At 46.8% G+C, this 20706-nt stretch overlaps 1 protein-coding gene and 1 long non-coding RNA gene across 3 annotated transcripts in view; one reads left to right on the top strand and one right to left on the bottom strand.

Moving 5' to 3' along the window:
- Nucleotides 1-20706, bottom strand: part of LOC137518115 (uncharacterized) — a 215036-nt gene that overhangs the window by 72537 nt on the left and 121793 nt on the right. The gene's annotated exons all lie outside the window — the stretch shown is intronic.
- Nucleotides 13975-20706, top strand: part of CDK14 (cyclin dependent kinase 14) — a 579759-nt gene continuing 573027 nt past the window's right edge. For both annotated transcript variants that reach the window (XM_068235460.1, XM_068235463.1), the window contains exon 1: nucleotides 13975-14470. In XM_068235460.1, coding sequence (XP_068091561.1) covers nucleotides 14380-14470 — 91 coding nt within the window. In that variant the 5' untranslated portion in view covers nucleotides 13975-14379. The remainder of the gene's footprint in view (nucleotides 14471-20706) is intronic.

Genomic DNA, 20706 nt, shown 5'->3' on the forward strand with positions numbered 1-20706 from the left:
GTTACACTGTAGTCACTTTCTGCCTGAGTCAGGACTGAGTCAGCCACTTACATACCTGATATTTAACTCTTTCAGGCAGATAAAGAAAAAAAGGAACACAGCCTAGTTATTTGTGTGCTATGCACTGTACATACCTGTCTATCTCATCATGTCACATGTCACTTTGGGTATCTAAGCAATACCAGTTGCCATACTATCCTGCTGATCCTCTCTGCCTCTAATACTTTCAGCCATAGCCCCTGAACAAGCATGCAGCAGATCAGGTGTTTCTGGCATTGTTGTCAGATCTGACAAGATTAGCTGCATGCTTGTTTCTGGTGTGATTCAGACACTACTGCAGCCAAATACACCAATAGGGCTGCCAGGCAACTGGTATTTAAAAGTAAATAAACATGGCAGCCTCCTTATTGTTCTCACTTTAGTTGCCCTTTAAAGCGAACCTAAACTCTTGCAAAGGAGACAAGGAGAACACAGAGAAATCCGCCCTGTATGTGTTTATAGAGAACAGCCTGCATAATTCTAAGATAAGTTTCTTTTGATCTAATTTTCCCTCCAGGTTCACTTTAAAATGACAACATACAGTGTGGATGTGGTGTTGATGCTTCCAATACTTTTGCTCTGCTAGTGTATATTCGATTTCTCAATAAAGAAAAGTATATTGTTCTCCCTCTGGTCCTTCTGTCACAGACACAGAGACTCCTTGGAACATTATTTTCTCTTGTAAGCAGAAATAAATAAATAAGATTTCTCTCTGCTGTGCAGCTGGATGGCGAGACTTGCCTGGAGAGATGAGATTGGAGGATGAATGCAGAATCCAGGGAAGCGGGCCAGGGCCGAGGCATAGGCTGGAGAGGCTCCAGCCTCAGGGCGCAGTGTAGGAGGGGCGCACAATTCATTCAGCTGTCATTCCTAATTGTGTTTGAAGCAGAAATAAATAAGAAAAGGGGATACATGGCAGTGACTGCAAGCCAGATAACTAGATATTAAAGGAGAACTGTAGTGAGAGGGATATGGAGGCTGCCATATTTATTTCCTTTTAAGCAATACCAGTTGCCTGGCTAACCTGCGGATCCTCTGCCTCTGATACTTTTAGCCCTAGACCCTGAACAAGCATGCAGCAGATCAGGTGTTTCTGACTTTTTTGTCAGATCTTAAAAGATTAGCTACATGCTTGTTTCTGGTGCTATTCACACTTCTGCAGGCATATAGCTCAGCAGGATAGCCAGGCAACTGGTATTGCTTAAAACGAAATCAATATGGCAGCCTCCATATAACTCGCACTACAGTTCTCCTTTAAGGTGTTGGGGAGGTTGTGGGCCCTGTGGCACCTCTTAGTCTAATAGCAATCAGTGTGTGATGGCTGGGGCGGCAGGGTTGGAGGGGCGCACTTTGGTGTCTCAGCCTTGGGTGCTGGAGGACCTTGTCCCTGCTCTGAAGCGGGCATGGAAAGAGTCCAGCGTGGAGGACAGTGCAAAGCCGTCCTACGGAAGCCCAACCCTGTCACCGCATCCGGTGCGGTGTCCCAACATCTTAGCATGCATATATTAGTTCCTGCCGTCAGCAGGGCCTAAAGGCTCATACACACATCAGACTATAGTCTTTGGAAAATGAAAGATCACAGACCAATCTTACCACCCTTCATGTAGTATGAGAGCCATACTCTATACAGTCTTTTCTATGGAGCTGAACTCCACATCAGATAGAAATCTTTGCAAGATGCTGCACACACAGATGCTGTACAGACACAAAAGATCAGTATCTGCAAAAGATCTGTTCCTGGCAAAGATCCATTCCTGCAAATTGCAATGATAGTCTATGAGATCTGCAGATCATCATACACACATGATTTAACTGACATTCATCTGCAGATCAGATCCACCAGGACGGATTTTCAGATCTGCGGATGATTGCTTGATCTGCAGATGAATATCAGTTAAATCATGTGTGTATGATGATCTGCAGATATCATAGACTATGAATGCAATTTGCAGGAATGGATTTTTGGCAGGAACAGATCTTTTGCAGATACTGATCTTTTGTGTCTGTACAGCATCTGTGTGTGCAGCATCTTGCAAAGATTTCTGTCTGATGGGGAGTTCAGCTCCATAGAAAAGACTGGGAAGGTATGGCTCTCATACTACATGAAGGGTGGTAAGATTGGTCTGTGATCTTTCATTTTCCAAAGACTATAGTCTGATGTGTGTATGAGCCTTTAATTACAGCAAGGCACGTGGCAAATGCCTTCAGCGGCACCTTGGAAGGGGCAGCGCCAGTCTAGCTGTTGGGATTTATTTTTCTTCAGCCAGCAGGTAGAGTGGCTGGTCAGAGGGGTGTTGAGACCCCTAGGGGGATCATTAGTTGCCCACCAAGAGAGGGGGTAGGTTATTAGTTCCCTCCAGGGGAGGTTATTAGCTGCTCGGCAGAGGAGGGTTCTGTGTGAGAGTAGTGACAGGTTAGGTCATACTAGCATACTTTTATGCTACTTTGACGCTACATCTTAGTTTGTTGGAACACCAGCTTCGGGGAATAATGGTGTGAGGTGGATGAGTTGCTGCCTGTAAAAACGATGGCGCCTTCCTCGCCCAGCGTCTGAGAGGTGGAAGAGTGACAGCGGCAACTTAATGTGAAACCATCTCTCATTCACGACAGACAGCGCCCATAAAATGTGTCAAGGACTGGATGTGACAACAGCGGCCTCTGCCAGGGTGATATACGGACAGTAATCCTAAGGAGGTGACTGATGTCCAGCTGCTCTCCTGCCTTGCCTTTTTTTCATTTATTTTTGAAGTGTACCTGAGATGGGGCAAAAGGAAAAATGTATACATACCGGGCATGGGCGTCTGCAGGAAATTTTCCAGGGGGGGGGGAGAAGTACCAAAAATGGGTGTGGCCATGGACCAGGATAGGGGTGTGGTCATGGGTGGATCCAAATTTATATGAATTTAGCAATGGTCGGGATGTTAGACTAGGACTATAGTAAGAATTAGATACCGAGCTCCTACGACACAGGTGCCCCCCCAGTTTAGGTAGCTACAGGCACCCCCAGTTCAGGTCAGGTAGTGACAGGGACCCCCAGTTTATGTAGTGACAGGTGCCCCCAGTTTATGTAGTGACAGGGACCCCCAGTTCAGGTCAGGTAGTGACAGGGACCCCCAGTTTATGTAGTGACAGGGACCCCCAGTTTATGTAGTGACAGGTGCCCCCCAGTTTATGTAGTGACAGAGACCCCCAGTTCAGGTAGTGACAGGTTCCCCCCCCCCCCCACTTACCGTAGATCCAGCAGCAGCCCATCGTGAGCTTCAGACCTCAGATCAGCTGGAGACCAGTGAGAGCGGGTGCGCACGGTACTCCCTGTACACCGCGCTGCATATGCGGAGTTGATGTCACTTCCGCATATCAGTGCGGTGTCCGCTAGGTCCTAGCGCCCGCACTCACTGGTCGCCTGCTGATCGGAGGTCTGATGCTAGGCTGCCTGCTGGAACTTGGGCAGCGGGGACGGCCAGGGGGAAGGAGGGGGGGGGGGGGGGCAGCTGGCGGCCGGGGGGGTCAGGTGCCTTAAACAGAGGCGCCAATCAAGGCTTGTACACAGATGTGGTAATGCAAAAAACAGATGACTTTACAGAGCACCTAGCAAAATGTCAATTCATAAAGGCAGTTACTGCATGAAAAGCTGAAATTCCAGAGCAGAGCGATAAATTACTGCCTTGTGCGGCGATTATTACAATACATGTCACTAAATGTAAATTCATAAAGATTAGAGCAGGCGGTAATGGCACGGAGAATTCCGCCTGCTTTGAAGAGGTGATAAGAGAGTGATAAAAATAATGTACAAATGTTGTAACAATGTTATTGACAGCTGGGCTTCGGTAAAACACCGCATTTCTACCGCACCTGTGAAGTTTTTTATACATTAGCACACAGAAGTCTAAAATACCGAATGCGGGATTTTTTTTCCGCACATGCTTTTATGAATGATAGCCTATGAGTGCTTGCGATTTTAAAAAGCGCTGTAAAAGCTCGTAAGCAATTAATTTACATGTGAGTGTTCTAAATGAGCGATGAGCTTTCTTTCCAATCACAAACGGAGCTCCTGCACCATTTCCTGAGCGTTAAAAAGCACTTGGATAAGCGATTTTGTGAGCGCTTTTTCTCCAAAATTAGAGAGAGTCAGTTTAAAGCGGATCCGAGATGAGAAACTAAATATAACAAGTAACTTGTCTATATATCTTATCTAAAATTTAGATAGTTTACACAAAAAAATCTAGCTACAAACAGCTTCAACAGTTTATGATTATGTATTCCTGTTATACAATGACAGCAGCCATGATCTGTTTGCCACATTACACACAGGCAAACTGATAGCATCTCCAGCCCTCAGCCTGTGAAAACTTCACTTCTCTCTCCTCCCCTCTGCCTCTGAAATCTCTGGCTAGTAACACCTCCTCCTCCTGCCCAGACTGAGCTCCCATAAGCCCTTGCTACATCTGTCTCAAAGTGCCAAGGCACTCTGGAGAAGCTGTGGGTGTGGCTTGTTTAGTTTATAGGGAACTAGAGTATTAAAAAAAAAAGAATTTGGCTTGAGGAATGCCGTATAAACTATATGAAAGGAACACAATTATGCAATGAGTATGAGTTTATCTCGGATCCACTTTAAGGTCAAAGAGTTCACTTCCTGATTGTCTGCAGGAAAAAAAGTGCTAATCGCCAAACAAAAGTGCTTACAAAAGCGATTTACAAAATCGCAAATCGCTCAAAAAACGCCGGAAAAGTCGTTCTGAAAAGCGCTAACAAAAGCACTTGAGATTTGTAATGTGAACTAGGCCTAAATACAGTTTAAAAAGGGAGGTAGTGGTGGAGCTCTCCTCTTCATTTTCATTTCTCCCCTCCTTTTCCATTTGCAGTCGTCTCTTCAACCCCTATTCCATTTACAGCCGCCCCCTTGGGCAGAAGCCGCCCAAAGCACGGGCCCTTGTGGCCTTATTAGAAATCCAGTCCTGCTGATGAGCCACAGACTGCTGATATGTATTGGACCTATGACAACGCCCAATTCATGTGGCGCTACCAGTCGCTTCATTTTCAAGCACTCGGCCAACGCAGCAAGCAGGGATAAGCTCCGGATGATATCTGAATGAGTTTAATTCGGATTTGATCCAGATAATTAGTGCACCTGAAGGGGCGGGTGAGAGGGGGTTAACATAACTGGCCACCGTCTTCTGTACCGCATCCCACATCGTGTCTCACACTGCGTTCCAAGCTGCATTTACATGACTACCGCGCTTCCTCCTTTCGGATTGAAGGAGGAAGCGTAGTAGTCACGTAACGGGGCTTGGAACGCGGCGTGAGACGCGACGTCGGATGCAGGGGCGTAACAATAGGGGCTGCAAATGATGCAGCCGGGGGGGGGGGGGGGGGGCAACTCTGGGGCCCGTCGAGGGCAGTTTAGGGGGAAGGAGGGGACGGAGTGCATCAGGGGAGAGCAATGCAAGCACACAGGGGCGGGGAGCGGGCCACTCCCCCCTCACTCACCTTCGGCTCCCCCGTCATCGCTTCCTCCTCCTCTAGCAAAGGGCAGCAGCCGCAGGCATAGAAAAGGGAACGCAGGCACTTCTGCATTCTGCTTCTATCAGTGCCTGCCGCTACTTCCTGATAAACCGGAAGTAGCGGGTGGGGACCATCCAAAGTTTTGCAGGGGGGCCCGGTGATTTCTAGTTACTCTATAACTTGTATACACCTTCTCAACCTTTCAAGGCCGATCTTCAACCTAAGCACCGGCGGTGCTCGATGACTCCTGCGGGTACACCATTCCTGCCACCTTGAACTATATGAACAAATGGAGACAGCACACAATTGGCTTCAGCAAGTTAACTGTATTGGCAGCATACAGAGGCACACAACATGTTTCGGGCGGAGCCCTTCCTCAGAGTACATTTGAAATCGGCGGCGGTAGACTTGGGCGCAGGATACAGCGGTATATGGCTGATCCTGCTTCTGCACAAGTCCGGGCCGATTTAATGACTATTCCCCCTCCAGGCCGACATGGATAGTGGGGGAATGAAATAATTCGGCTTCCAGCGATTGCTGGAGGCCGAATTATTATGTTTTAAGCAACCTCGGCTCTGTCTTCTGACTGAGCCGACGTTACTCACTGAGCGCTTCAATAGGAATGATTCCTATTGAAGTCTATGGAGGTGCCGGCTGCGCCTAAATCTAGCAGCGCTGAAAAGCACTGCTCCGCTTCCTCAGGTGTCGTCACCTGAGGAAGGGCTCCGCCCGAAGCTTGTCGTGTGCCTCTGTATGCTGCCAATACAGTTAACTTGCTGAAGCCAATTGTGTGCTGTCTCCATTTGTTCATATAGATTTCTAGTTACGCCCCTGGTGGGACGTATTAAAGAAGACGGTGGCCAGGTTGGTTAACCCACCTACCGCGCCCCATCAGGTGCACTAATTGTCTGGAATCCGAAACTCATTCGGATTCATCCAGAGCCCATCCCTGGCAGCAAGTCCTTCTGTTTCCGTCTAGCATTGAAACTCTGTAGTTCTGCAGTTCTGTAACTCCAGGAGTATCTGTGCATTTCTTTCCTCCTGTAGATTAACTCCCTAACAGTTCATTTTAGTAATCTGCGTTTGACTTTCTGTTTCCTGTCTGCAGATTTTTCTGCACATGCCGGAAGCAAACATTTATAGGAGATCAAACAGCAGATGAGGTGCGACGTGTATAACACGACCCTGTGTAGTCCCAGCTCTCTGCCAGGACTTCCCCCAGCCGGACCTGTTACTTCCATCCCCAGCCAAGACATATGGCAAAATAACCAGGTCTGCCTCATGCTCCACATTCTGCTCAACAAGCCACAGCTGTAAATATTCCACCCCCACTGCTGCTATTTCTTATTGCTCCTCCGCAGATGAGGATAAGCGGATACGCAGACCTTATGATAATTATTGGAGGAGGCGCAGTTTGCATTTTTGGCACTAGGTGGCACCCTGCATATTCTCTACCGCCTTTATGAGGTAGGGAACCCATCTGGCCAATCTGGGTCACTATTGTGTGGTCAAAATTTAGTCATTAAAGGGAACCCAAGGTGAGAATAATATGGAGGCTGCCATATTTATTTCTTTTTAAGCAATACCAGTTGCCTGGTTGTCCTGCTGGTCCTCTGCCTCTAATACTTTCAGCCATAGACCCTGAACAAGCATGCAGCAGGTTGGGGGTTTCTGACAATATTGACAGAACTGACAAGATGACGTGCATGCTTGTTTTTGGTGTAATTTGGTTTTTGGTGTAATTCAGTTTACTACTGCAGCCAAATAGATCAGCAGGACTGCCAGGCAACTAGTATTGTTTAAAAGGAAATAAATATGGCAGCCTCCATATCATTCTCACCTGTGGTTCACTTTAAAGTAAACTCACTTGTGTTTTACTTGATGAGAGTCTAAACACCACAGGCCACCTACTGGTGAACAGTGGAATTTCAGTCCAGTTCTAACACACACTGCCTCCTGGAGGTGAAATGAGGCAGAGCTGAATTACCAACAAGTACAAAAGGCCTCACACAGGTGGATAGGGAAAGTATGGTGTACTTTAAGCACACAGCGCTACTAGCAGGCGATACAGGGCACAGCAGTCTACTTAACAGTTGAGTGATCACATAGCAGTCAGCCACTTCAACCACGACTCAACTACTCAGAAGTCAAATTGGATGTGCAGGATTTTTTCATATGGCTTGATAAGAAATCCTGAGAAGAAAACTTTGTCAGCGTAAGAAAAAGCATCTGTGCTGTTTATTTAACACTTCTATTTCAATATACAGTATAAAAGATTCATATGCTTGGCTCCACTGACAGGGCCACTTTCATGCATACTGCAGGTCTTTTTCTCATGCGCAAAAAGGGATCTGAGTCACAATTTGTCATTTTGGCTGTTTTTTTTCTTTGGTAAGAATCAGATCAGCAGGTTGTGCCAACTAAAACAAGTTGGATCTGTAGATGGAGTTGTTCTCACGTTGTCGCCTTCTGTTATCATACAGAACTTTCCCCTCTCTGCTGCTGCTCTTAACGTCAGCAAGAACAGAAATAGCTCCTGAAGTGAAGCTTGCTCCTCATAGTCCCCTCTGTCTCCCCGCTGAGCTGCATCTGATCTGCAGACAGGGACGGATCTAAGGGGGGGGGGGGGGGGGGGGGGAGGGCGGTCAGGCGGGTCTCTTGCCCCAGGCGCAGTTTGTTGAATTCTTAAAAAGGCGGCAAAATTTGGATAGGGAATGGCAGTTTAGGCGCAAAACCTGACCTTTAGGCGTCAAAACCTGACCTTGCCCCAGGCGCAACTTGGTCTAGATCCGTCCCTCTCTGCAGAACCCACATAGCACACTCCCTCTCCGTACAAAGAAAACCCACACTTCTGTATAGAACAAACACTGCAAACGTAACTGAATTTCAAGCCATTCTTCAAAGCTTGTTTGCCCAAAAATACGACAGTGTGTTATATTAGTTTTTGCAGCAAAAGTTGTGCTAGGGCTTATTTACAGGGGATGTCTTATATTTCTATGAACACACAAGTTCCTGTGCTGTGTGTCCTCCTGCCTTACCCACTGTGCCGCCTCTTCCTCTGCTGGATCCACCTCTTGTGTGCTCCTGTGTCCCCCTTGTACCTTTAATGTGCTCCTGGTGTCCTTCGGTGCCCTCCTCTATCCCCTGCCCTCCTGTGTCCCCCCATGTCCTCCTGATGTCTCCCTCTGTCTCCGTGTCCTCCTCGATCCTCTGTCCTCCTGTGTCCCATGTCCCCTATGTCCTCATTGTATCCCCCCAGCATCCTCCTCTCATCCCCAGCTCCATGCTACACTGTCCCCATGTCCTCTGATGTCCTCCTGCTTCCTCTTCTTTCCCCCAGCTCCATGTCGTTGTATCCCCGAGCTTCTCCGTATGGGTAAGAAGTATGGCAACTTGTGTTTCTACTGGAGTGGATGGTCTCACAGGCGGTACCGTTATTGGGCCAATCACTGCAATCTCTGATAACATAGCAAAGAAATGAACAGCGCTACTTAAAAACAGATGAGTGCTTACCTGCAAAAAAGTGCACACCCCACTCATGGGATTCAAATACACAATGAGCATACACATGACCTGTCTACCACTTGGAGGATGTTAGTTTCACTAACAATTTGCAATTTGCTAGGTACTTGTCCCTCCCACTGTCGAAGAAGTCTTTCCTCCATGGGAGGGGACCTAACACTAACTAAATTCTACCTATGCATAGCCCGGGCGCGCTACCAGTAAAATTGAGAATTGCGCAAAAAAAGTGGGATCAGCGCATCACCAGGCCGCCTCTGAATGGCCCCAGCTCAGAGATGCGCTGAGCCCCCCCAGAAACTGCAAACGCACCTTGAACCCAAACAGAGGCTCTGCATATACACCAAATCTCTGATAAGCAGCTAGTGCAGTGATTAGCCAAAAGATAGAGCCATGGTCCACCCTGCAAGACCATCGGTTCCAGTAGAAAAACAAATTGCCATACTTTTTCAGCATACTGCTGCTAGGGCTTACTTTTGGGGTAGGGCTTACTTTTGGGGTAGGGCTTACATTTCGAGCTTGCTGAAAATTCCTGTTAAGGCTTACTTTCAGGGGATGTCTTAAAGGATACCCGAACTGACATGTGACATGATGAGATAGACATGTGTATGTACAGTACCTAGCACACAAATACCTATGCTGTGTTCCTTTTTTTCTTTCTCTGCCTGAAAGAGTTAAATATCAGGTATGTAAGTGGTTACTCAGTCCTGACTCAGACAGTGTGACCCTTACTGATAAGAAATTCCAACTATAAAACACTTTCCTAGCAGAAAATGGCTTTTGAGAGCAAGAAAGAGGTAAAAATGGGAATTTCTTATCAGTGAGGGTCACACTGTAGTCACTTCCTGTCTGAGTCAGGACTAGGTCAGCCACGTACATACCTGATATTTAACTCTTTCAGGCAGAGAAAGAAAAAAGGAACACAGCCTAGTTATTTGTGTGCTAGGCTCTGTACATACCCATGTCTATCTCATCATGTCACATGTCAGTTTGGGTATCCTTTAATTTCAGGCAAATATTGTAGATACTGGGGGGCATATATAGGGGTAAGTCAAATAATACAGTGGGGCATATCTGCTATTTAACTGGGTAAGGGGGATACCAAATACTGGGGGCACATCTGGATATTTGTACTGGGGAGGGTGCTACCTAATACAGGGGATATAGCTGGCTATTGGGACTTCCTAATACTTAGGGCAACCTATCAAATACTGGGGTCACATCTGGATATTTATACTGGGGAGGGGCCTACAGAATACAGGGGATATATCTGGCTATTGGGGCTGCCTAATACTAGTGCGGCAACCTACCTAATACTGGGAGTACATCTGACCATCTATTACTGGGTGCACATTTGCTACCTATACTACTTACACTGGGGCGGGCACAATAGGGGGAGGGGGTGTGAACCTTGGAATCTCCGCCTCTAGTGCTGGTCTGGAGAACTTTGTCCCGGCCCTGACACGCTATTCTGTAAACTTTTTCTGTCATCTTTCTTCAGAGTTGACAAACAAAGAAATGGCAGAAGAGAATTGCTGTAGCAGAACATTCCATAGCGCAGAATTGATGGCTCACAGCTGCTGTGCTGAAATAATGGCCTTTCTCTGGGTATGATGCAGGTACCGCTCAGCGAGCAAAGCAGCGTAAGAGAGCTGCAGCTGTTTCCTGCATTCCCGCGCATGAGCGTTCTGAACTGTAGGGTTGTTATTGCCACTTTCTATGTAATTAAAGGGAACCTGTCACACATGGAAACTGAGCTGTTGTCTTGCAGCTATGGAAGCCCAGGTTCACATCCTGGCCAGGGTGATTATTATTTATTTATAAAGAGCCAACATATTCCGTGGCGCTGTACAATGTAAGAAAACAAACATGGGATACATAATGATATAGATAGACAATGATATACATTAAGGCTTCTTTCCCACCATGACGTTGCGTTTTAGGGGACATTATAGGTCGCATAACGAGCCCCTAACGCAACGCCTGGTGGTGCTGGAGGAGGAGGCTACCAAGAGCTGTGTTATGCAGCTCTTGGTGCGCCTTTTTTTGTGCTGTGCGATGCGGAGACCACGTGATCCGCATCACGTGGTCCCGCTGGCCAATCGCCGCACAGAGCGGCCGCTCCAGGAAGTAAACACTGCACATCACACCGTGCAGTGAATATTAATTAGCCATGTGGCTGGCCACGGAGGAGGAGGGGAGACCTCCTCCTCCAACATCAATGAGCATGTGCAAACAGTCTAGCGCGGCTTAGCCGCGTATAACGCACAGCATGCAGCACTTTCTTTTAACTTGCTGCGTTACAATGTAACGCAACGTGGGCACTGTGAATAGCCCATTGATTTTTAATTGCTGTGCGGTGGGCTGCGTTACAGGCTGCACTAACGTGCGCCTGTAACGTCTTACTGTGAAAGCAGCCGTAATATGGACACTGGTACAAAATACAGAACTGGTGAGTACAATAACAGACTTAAGATGATGACTAAAATGTATAACAGAGTGCAAGCTTTTAAATGAATAACATTCCAAGACACAAAGGGGGGAGAACCCTGCCCTTGCGACTCGCAAATTGCGAGCTTACAATCTAAAGGGTTGATGTGTGATGCCTGATTAAAGGACCACTACAGCGAAAAAAGTACGCAGTTCAATCTGACAGAACTGACAGGGTTTGGAGAAGTCCATTTCCTCATGGGGGTTTCTCTGGGTTTTCTTTGTTTTGAAAAGCATTTCCTGAACGGTGGTTTAACTGCCAAAATAGTAAGATACCAGCCAGCCTTCCTACTCACTTGCACACTATTTTGGCAGTTACACAACTGCTTTTTAGGAAATGCTTTGGAAAACAAAGAGAACCCCCCATGAGGAGAATAGTCCAAAACCTATCGATTTTAACTGCTTACTTTTTTTTTACTGTAGTGGTCCTTAGACAGCGTGTTTTAGGATGGTGCGTTTGCGATTTTCTATTGCGTTTTTACTGCATTTTAAGGTGTGTTTTGAGCGTTTTTTTTAATGCAGATGCGTTTTTCATGCATTTTGCATGCGTTTTAATGCGTTTGCAATTCGCTAATGTAAAACGCATATGCATTTTGTATGCTTTTTTTAATTTAAATTTATTAAAATCACTAGGTGCTCTCAGTGACGGCAGACAGGAGGTAAGGAGTCGAGGCAGCAGACAGGTGAGACTTGCACATCGGATAGGGGGTGGGAACGACGACGACACCGGTTAGAGGTCTGTCAAGTTGTGTTTGGCCACCTTTAGGCCTCTTTTCCACGGACTGTTGATAGGCAGTGAAATGCCTCTCAAACTCTCACAACTGCTCAATGCCGCCTGGTAACTGCTTGTTGCTGCCTGGTATCAGCTCACTGCTGCCTGGCAACTGCTTGCTGAGCACACAGCTCAACAGTCCGTGAAAAAGAGGCCTTAGGATGGCCATACTTCTATCGAATTGACGGCCGATTGACCACTTGATTTGATAATTATTATTGAATTGGTTGAAAATCAGTCCCGCCAAGAGCAACAATCAGATGGTACGTCAGACCACCCTCTCCCGCCTGCTCCAGTCACTTTTCCTAACCCATATCACTTTTCTTAACTCGCAGCCTCTGGTATATGTCTCCGCCCGCCACCTCGCTCTGTCTCCCGTCGCTCCATGTAGACTTTGAGCAGGGCTACAAGAAAATGGCCGCCAATGTCTACAAATGTGGATATTGGCAGCCATTTTCTTGTAGCCCTGCTCTAACTGTACATTATACACCGAGCAGGGGCAGACCACAGAAGCGGACAGGGAGACAGAGCGGGGCGCGGAAGAGAGACGTCATCGCTGGAGCCCACGAACATGGTGAGTGAGCTGCGGCCGCCGTCTGCGCATTCCACTGGGTTGCTTGGCTACCTACACCTGACTTCCTATTTGATAACCCATCCACAACGTGACCAAGTTTGGACCAAAAGTGGTCGCATGTATCGATCGGACATGCTGCAAGATGTTGGGCCGTCGTGGTCGACTGGGTGTGCGGCGCTAACGGCAAGTGATACTGAGACAAGCAACAAATGCAATGAGTAAGTGACGTCACACACATGCCCATTTATAGGGACGCATGTATGCAGATTGCGGACGGAGCTCGGAACCAGCTGTGGACGTGGACAGGTAAAGTATACTGCACTGGGGGCACATTTTATATTAGGGGTACAGCGCAGGGGGGGCAGCGAAACGTCAGTTGCAGCGTCACAAGACCGATTCACGCTGAAATCGATCGGGTATCGGGTTGTGGTGTATGGACAGCCGACTGATCTCTCTCCGATTAGACAGAGATCTGTCTCTTGGTCAATTTGCCCATACACCGTCTGATGTATGCCACCTTTAGCCATTTTCATCTGCATGCCGACGTTGTTTCCCAGAAGCCAATTTTGCCACAACGCAAATAATTATCTGTTGTTTTTGCGCTTCATGCTGACAATAGGTCGGTGAATCAGAGGCCTCAGCAGATCAGTGGGGCAAATCGTCGCTGCGCCTGGCTGATATCTGGGATTTGCTATAGATCCAGCCCATCAAATCATCAAAAAAGCATTTATCCCCCCTCTCCCTGTCCCCTCTCTGCCTCCTGTGCCATATTGATCCTCCAGTAACTCAATTAAATGTAAAAAGGAGTCCCATCTCCATTTTAATGCGGGGCCCTTAATGAGGTCTCATCAGATTCTTGATAGAGCTGGAGGTGTGCGCACAGCTGAGCTCAGTAATGAAGATTTAGCACCCTGGACTTGGCATGCTGTGACGCGCCTTGGCCGCTAGATGTCGCGGTGGAGCCGTGCCTGGGCTTCATCCTATGGAGGGAACACAGTGCAATGCCCTGTACAGCTGTAGATCTGCTTCATCATCCAGACTAGACTAGCAGTATAAACACTGTATACAGTGAGGAGGAGAGAGAGGAAGGGGCTGGAGGGAGCTCTGAGTGTTGGGCTGCTGGAGGAGCCATAGGAGGACCAGCCAGGACTGCTTGTGCAGAGCAGAGGGGGCTCCAGCCAGCCTGGGCTCTGATCTGGGACTGGCCACACTATCTATTTATCTCCTTCCAGAAAGGCACTTTTTTGTTTGGTTTTACCATCTTGTGTTTGCATTTTTTCTTTTTGCACTTCTGAGGTTTTTGGCCAATTTTGGAAGCCCAGTCTGGAGAGAGGAAGGATGGGGAGTCCCCAGAGTGGGGCGCAGACTGTCTGCAGGACCTGATCAGGCTTCTGGAGGAGACACGAGGCTGACCTGGGATTATTTATTACATATTGCTACCTACAGATACAGAGTCTGTGCTGGGCGACATCAGGACCCCCCCATGTGTGACATGATCGCCGGACAGCCGCCCCAGAAGCTCAGCAAGATGAAGAAGTTGAGGAGAACTTTGTCAGAGAGCTTCAGCAGGATAGGTGAGTGGTCTGCCTCCTCTCTGGGGGTCCCGGGGGAAAGGGGGGGTCCTGGGACTGCTCCTTCACTGTAGGGATGCTCTGTTGGGTGGGTTCCTGGACTTCCCTGTGATGGGGGTCCAGTCTGGACTTCTGTGGGGGATCTTGGTCTGTTCCTTCCATGTGGAGGATCCTGGGCTTCTTCCCTAGTGTGGGGGTCCTTGGACTGCTCCTTCTCGGTAGAGGTCTTTTGAGGTGGTCCCTGGACTTTCTCTTTCCCTGGGGTCAGGGTCTTAGTGGGGCTGCCTCTCTGTGCGGGTCCTTGGGCCTCCCCCCCTCTCTGTGGAATCTCTATTCTTTGTGGGGATTCATGGGAGTGCTTTGTTGAGGCTGTTCCTGGACTTTCCTTGGGTTGGGTAGGGGGTCCTTGGATTGCTCCCTCTCTGTGAGGGTCTCAGAGGTGCTCCTTTTGAGGGAGTCCCTGGACTTATTTTTTTTCCCCTTTGTTGGGGGTCCTTGAATTGCCTCCCTCTCTGTGGTGGTCCCAGGAGGGATCTTTTGAGGGAGTCCCTGGACCTCTTACCTGGCTGGAGTAGGGGTCCTGGTGGGGCTGCTCCTTCTATGTGGGGGGTCCCCGCAGTGCTTCTTTGAGGGGGTCCTGACAGTACTCTGTTTAGAAGGTCCCTCAATTTATCTTTCCCTTGGGTGGGGGTTCTTGGACTGCTACCCCTCTGTGGTGGTCCCAGGAGTGCTTCTTTGAGGGGGTCCTGAGAAATCGAGGGACCCCTTCAACAGAGCATTAGCCTTCCCTTTGGTGGGGGTCCTTGTACTGCAGAACTGTGCTATGTCTGGGGGAGCTTCCTGCTGCTGAACTCTACTGTATTGCCTCTTTGCGGCATGGTATGTAGTGTACAGATGTGTCTATGCTTTGTGGGCTGTGTCTGCTTCTGACAGTCTGAGCAGCACAGCTTTACATGGACTTCATCATTTGCAGCTTTCTAGGGACACATCTGGCTAGAGGTTGTGTAGCTGCAGTCATGGGACAGTGCTGCATTCCATGGCGCTTGACTGATATAGTACTACTTTATTTCTTCCTCCTTAACATTTTTGTTGTTTTTTCTTTTTAGTATACTTTGAAGAGTTTGTGTTCCTCAGATTACTGTATGAGTGACCTCTCTCCCTGCACATGATCCCAGGATCTGCCTTTTTTATCACAGAAATGGCATATTACTGCTTTGCATTGGGCCACGTTGAAATCCATTATCTTATTAGTACTGTTATTTTTTTATAATTGGCTTTTATTATGTCCTGGAGTTTCCATATTCTATTTGTACCCAGAGTGCCCCCCTCTCTCTCCTCTGCCTCGAGATCTTATGCCAAGTTCAGCTAATGCTACGTACACACTTGCCATAACGATCGTTCGCTAGGAACGATTATTATTATTATTATTTAGTATTTATATAGCGCCGACATATTACGCAGCGCTGTACAGTGTGTATATATATATATATGTGTGTGTATAGATAGATAGATAGATAGATAGATAGATAGATAGATAGATAGATAGATAGATAGACACTAACTGTCCCTCAAAGGAGCTCACAATCTAATCCCTACCATTGCCATATGTCTATATTATGTAGTGTAAGTACTGTAGTCTAGGGCCAATTTTAGGGGGAGCCAATTAACTTATCCGTATGTTTTTGGAATGTGGGAGGAAACCGGAGTGCCCGGAGGAAACCCATGCAGACACGGAGAGAACATACAAACTCTTTGCAGATAGTGCCCTGGCTGGCACTCGAACCAGGGACCCAGCGCTGCAAGGCGAGAGAGCTAACCACTACGCCACCGTGCTGCCCGTTGAAAGACGAACGATACGGCAACGATAGGAATGCAACGATGGGATGCAGCGATCATCATACACATTTTAACGATCGTTCTCGCAGAAAAGAACGATTAGAAGGAAATGTTGCGTACATATTTATATAAAATTAAAAAAAAACCACACTAACATGGAGTTACAACAGATACAAATATATGATTGTTAACTTGAAAGCAAAGTTTAATTGAAATGAGCAGTGTAACAATCTTTACGGCCGCGCTACAAAGGAAGTACTGAAGCTGGGCAGAATTCAACGCAGGCGCATTGGCCCTTGTAACGATCGTTCTCGGCCGATGTCTGTACACACTATAGTTTTGTAACGATTGTCGGTAGATACGATCCGTCAGGTTGGATATTTCCATATTTCTGATGTCGTTCTTTTGTCCGTGTTAATGATCGTTGGGTAAAGTGTTTCTCCCCCCCCCCCCCCCCCCGATTGTCGGCGGAACGATAGTTAACTAGCTGTTTCAAACGACCATAGTCGCCAGTGTGTACGCAGCATTAGCCTTGTACATCCGTCCAGAGGCGTAGCAATAGGGGGTGCAGAGGTTGCCACCGCATCGGGGCCCTTAGGCCAGTATTAGCTCTGTATTGGTCCTGTGCTCATAATAATCACTTCTATAGATACTTTGAATAGTAGAGATCATTAACAAACTGCTCCCCATCCCCTTCCTGCACCTCTGACACTGTAGTTGCCATCGGCAGGTTTTGGTGCGCCGTATCAATCATTATTTATGGACTGCTCGGGGGGGGGGGGGGGGGGGGATGTAAAACTTGAATCGGGCCCACAGCTCCTAAGCTACGCCACTGCACACGTCCAGCAAAGCACACAACTAACGCCACAACCTGGCCGCACGGCCAAGCGATTGAAGGACTTGTATTGTCAGCATCAATCACCTGAACGAGCGACTTCTATACATACTGCGCATGCAAGCAGAACGACTGACTGCACGACATGGCCACGCTCAAACGACTTGTACACACGCAGCCAACTGCACGATATAGTCGTGTGAGTAGATCCGCCAGATGGATCGGACAAACCGCCTGTTGATCGTTTAGTTCTTTACCACCCGTACACACGCCTGATTTTCGTCCAACAGACCAAAATCAGACGGCAATCAGGTGGTTTGGTTGAGTGTGTGTACGGGCCTCTACTCCTTTTTGTTTTTTTTGTGATTGGGGAGTTAGGACAACTGACATGACAGGGATGTGGAGGCTGCCATATTTACTTCCTTTTAAGCAATACCAGTTGCCTGGCAGCCCTGCAGATCCTCTGCCTCTAATGCTATTAGCCATAGACCCTGAACAAGCATGCAACAGATCAGGTGTTTCTGACATTGTCAGATCTGACAAGATTAGCTGCATGCTTGTTTCTGGTGTTATTCAGACAAATAGATCAGCAGGACTGCCAAGAAACTGGTACTGTTTTAAAAAGAAATTTGGCAGCCTCCATATATCTCTCACTACAGTTGTCCTTTTAAATAAATGGAATTAGCAGGGGGGGGGGGGGGGGGCTGTGCCAGCCTTGCATAATCCTCCCCTACAGCTAATGGTCAATAGACAACTTAAACTTTTGAATACAATTAGTCGTATGCAAACTTTTGTTAAAGCCCCGGCTAATTCCAGCGCCTGGAGATTGAAAGATAAACGTTTATGCTGGGCATACACGGCTCCATTCCGCAGTCAATTCTTATCTACCTCTCGTTTTTCTTATCTTTTTTCATTCACTGCTATCTGGAAATGATCAGGCGGGAGATCGGACATGTCGGAAATTATCTATCGAGCCATCTTAATGGCTCAAACGAGCCGTGTATGCCCAGCATAAGTCACAAATCCTGTCTCACCTCTGTGACACCCAAATCTGGTTTTGTTCACTAGAAAAAGGAGTGATGATTCCAGTATGATGACTTGTCCACTGTGTCCAAAAATTCTGGTATTGTTAATTTTAATAGAGTGCCAACATATTCTGTAGCGCTGTACAATGTGCAAAACAAACAATGGGGAGAATAGATACGTGAGCAGTTTAACATACTTCAACAGTAGAATCCCTTTATTGTGAACTCCAAGGGACCAGGCAGAGTAGTTTACTATATCTAGCAGAAATGGCCATACTCCGGCACATAAACTATTCTATAGTACTGGATCTTAATCCAATCAATAATTGATTTTTTTTTTTCAATGCTTTATCAAGTGAACGCAGACAGTATCTACACTAGATCAAAGCGCACAGTGCTCAGTATGCAGGGATTTGCATGCAATAATCATGCAACAGCTTGCACAGGAAGCATAGGTCTCACTAGTTAATGCAGGTACAGTGCTGATAGTATTTCGTTGCAGTTTGAATGATGCTGTACCATTGCAGCCATGCATAAGCATTCACAGGTGACATACAATTCCCTCAGTAATCAGGCAGAAGCTACACAGGAAGCATAGGTGTCACCAGTTATTGCAGTTACAGTACTGATAATGTGCTCCTCTGTCCAGTCTGGATGATTCTGTAGCAGTGCAGCCATGCACAAGCAAGTCACAGGTGACAGGCCATTCCCTCAGTAATCAGGCAGCAGCTTACACAGGAAGCATAGGTTTCACCAGCAGGTGCTTTTGAGGTAATCCACAAAGGCCCAGAGTAGTGTGCAGATAGCGAGCAGGCTACAATTGGCCATGGCTCATTAGACTGCCTGATGTATGATGCGTTCGCCCACTTTCCACTATAGCCAGGTATAGAATACTGAATGGGCCAAAAAAAAAGTTTACTATAACAGTTCTATTATATCAGAGCTTACTATACCAGGCATTACGCCCATATACTGATAATGATGCTGGTCTGGGACCCGGACATTTCATTTACTATTGGTATCCTATGTAATAAAACACTAACTGTCCCTTTGTCCCGTGTGTTTTGGCTACTGCGCATGTGTAGCCGTTGGGACAGGAGGAGGACGAGGCCAGGGAGCCAGGCAGGCGGACGGGGGTGTGTGCGCGCGCGGCAGGTGGTAACGCATGCTTGTGCACTGACGTGTGGCAGTGGTGAGAGACCTAGAGCCCATGTTTAAATGGGCTTAGGTCAACTAGTGTTTACTATAACAAAATTATATTGTACTACGGAATCAGTGAATAATGGTGCACAGCGCCTATGCATAAAAATGGCGCCGCATTAACCACTTAAGGACTGCAGTCATAAAACCCCTTAAGGACCAGAGCCTTTTTTTTCCATTCGGACCACTGCAGCTTTCACGGTTTATTGCTCGCTCATACAACCTACCACCTAAATGAATTCTACCTCCTTTTCTTGTCACTAATACAGCTTTCTTTCGGTGCTATTTGATTGCTGCTGCGAGTTTTAGTTTTTATTATATTCATCAAAAAAGACATGAATTTTGTCAAAAAAATGACTTTTTTAACTTTCTGTGCTGACAGTTTTCAAATAAAGTAAAATTTCCTATACATTTGAGCGCGAAAGTTATTCTGCTACATGTCTTTGATAAAAAAAAACCCATTCAGTGTATATTTATTGGATTGGGTAAAAGTTATAGCGTTTACAAACTATGGTGCAAAAAGTGAATTTTCCCATTTTCAAGCATCTCTGACTTTTCTGCGCACCTGTCAGGTTTCATGAGGGGCTAAAATTCCAGGATAGTACAAATACCCCCCAAATGACCCCATTTTGGAAAGAAGACATCCCAAAGTATTCAGTGAGAGGCATGGTGAGTTCATAGAAGATTTTATTTTTTGTCACAAGTTAGCGGAAAATGACACTTTGTAACAAAAAAAACAAAAAAAAAAAAAAAGTTTCCATTTCTTCTAACTTGCGACAAAAAAAAAATGAAATCTGCCACGGACTCACTATGCTCCTCTCTGAATACCTTGAAGTGTCTACTTTCCAAAATGGGGTCATTTGTGGGGTGTGTTCACTGTCCTGGCATTTTGGGGGGTGCCTAATTGTAAGCACCCCTGTAAAGCCTAAAGATGCTCATTGGACTTTGGGCCCCTTAGCGCAGTTAGGCTGCAAAAAAGTGCCACACATGTGGTATTGCCGTACTCAGGAGAAGTAGTATAATGTGTTTTGGGGTGTATTTTTACACATACCCATGCTGGGTGGGAGAAATATCTCCGTAAATGACAATTGTTTTCTTTTTTTAACACACAATTGTCAATTTATAGAGATATTTCTCCCACTCAGCATGGGTATGTGGAAAAATACACCCCAAAACACATTATACTACTTCTCCTGAGTACGGCGATACCACATGTGTGGCACTTTTTTGCACCCTAACTGCGCTAAGGGGCCCAAAGTCCAATGAGTACCTTTAGGATTTCACAGGTCATTTTGAGAAATTTCGTTTCAAGACTGCTCCTCACGGTTTAGGGCCCCTAAAAT

Source organism: Hyperolius riggenbachi, chromosome 5 (assembly GCF_040937935.1).
Source record: "Hyperolius riggenbachi isolate aHypRig1 chromosome 5, aHypRig1.pri, whole genome shotgun sequence".
Lineage (NCBI taxonomy): Eukaryota > Metazoa > Chordata > Amphibia > Anura > Hyperoliidae > Hyperolius > Hyperolius riggenbachi.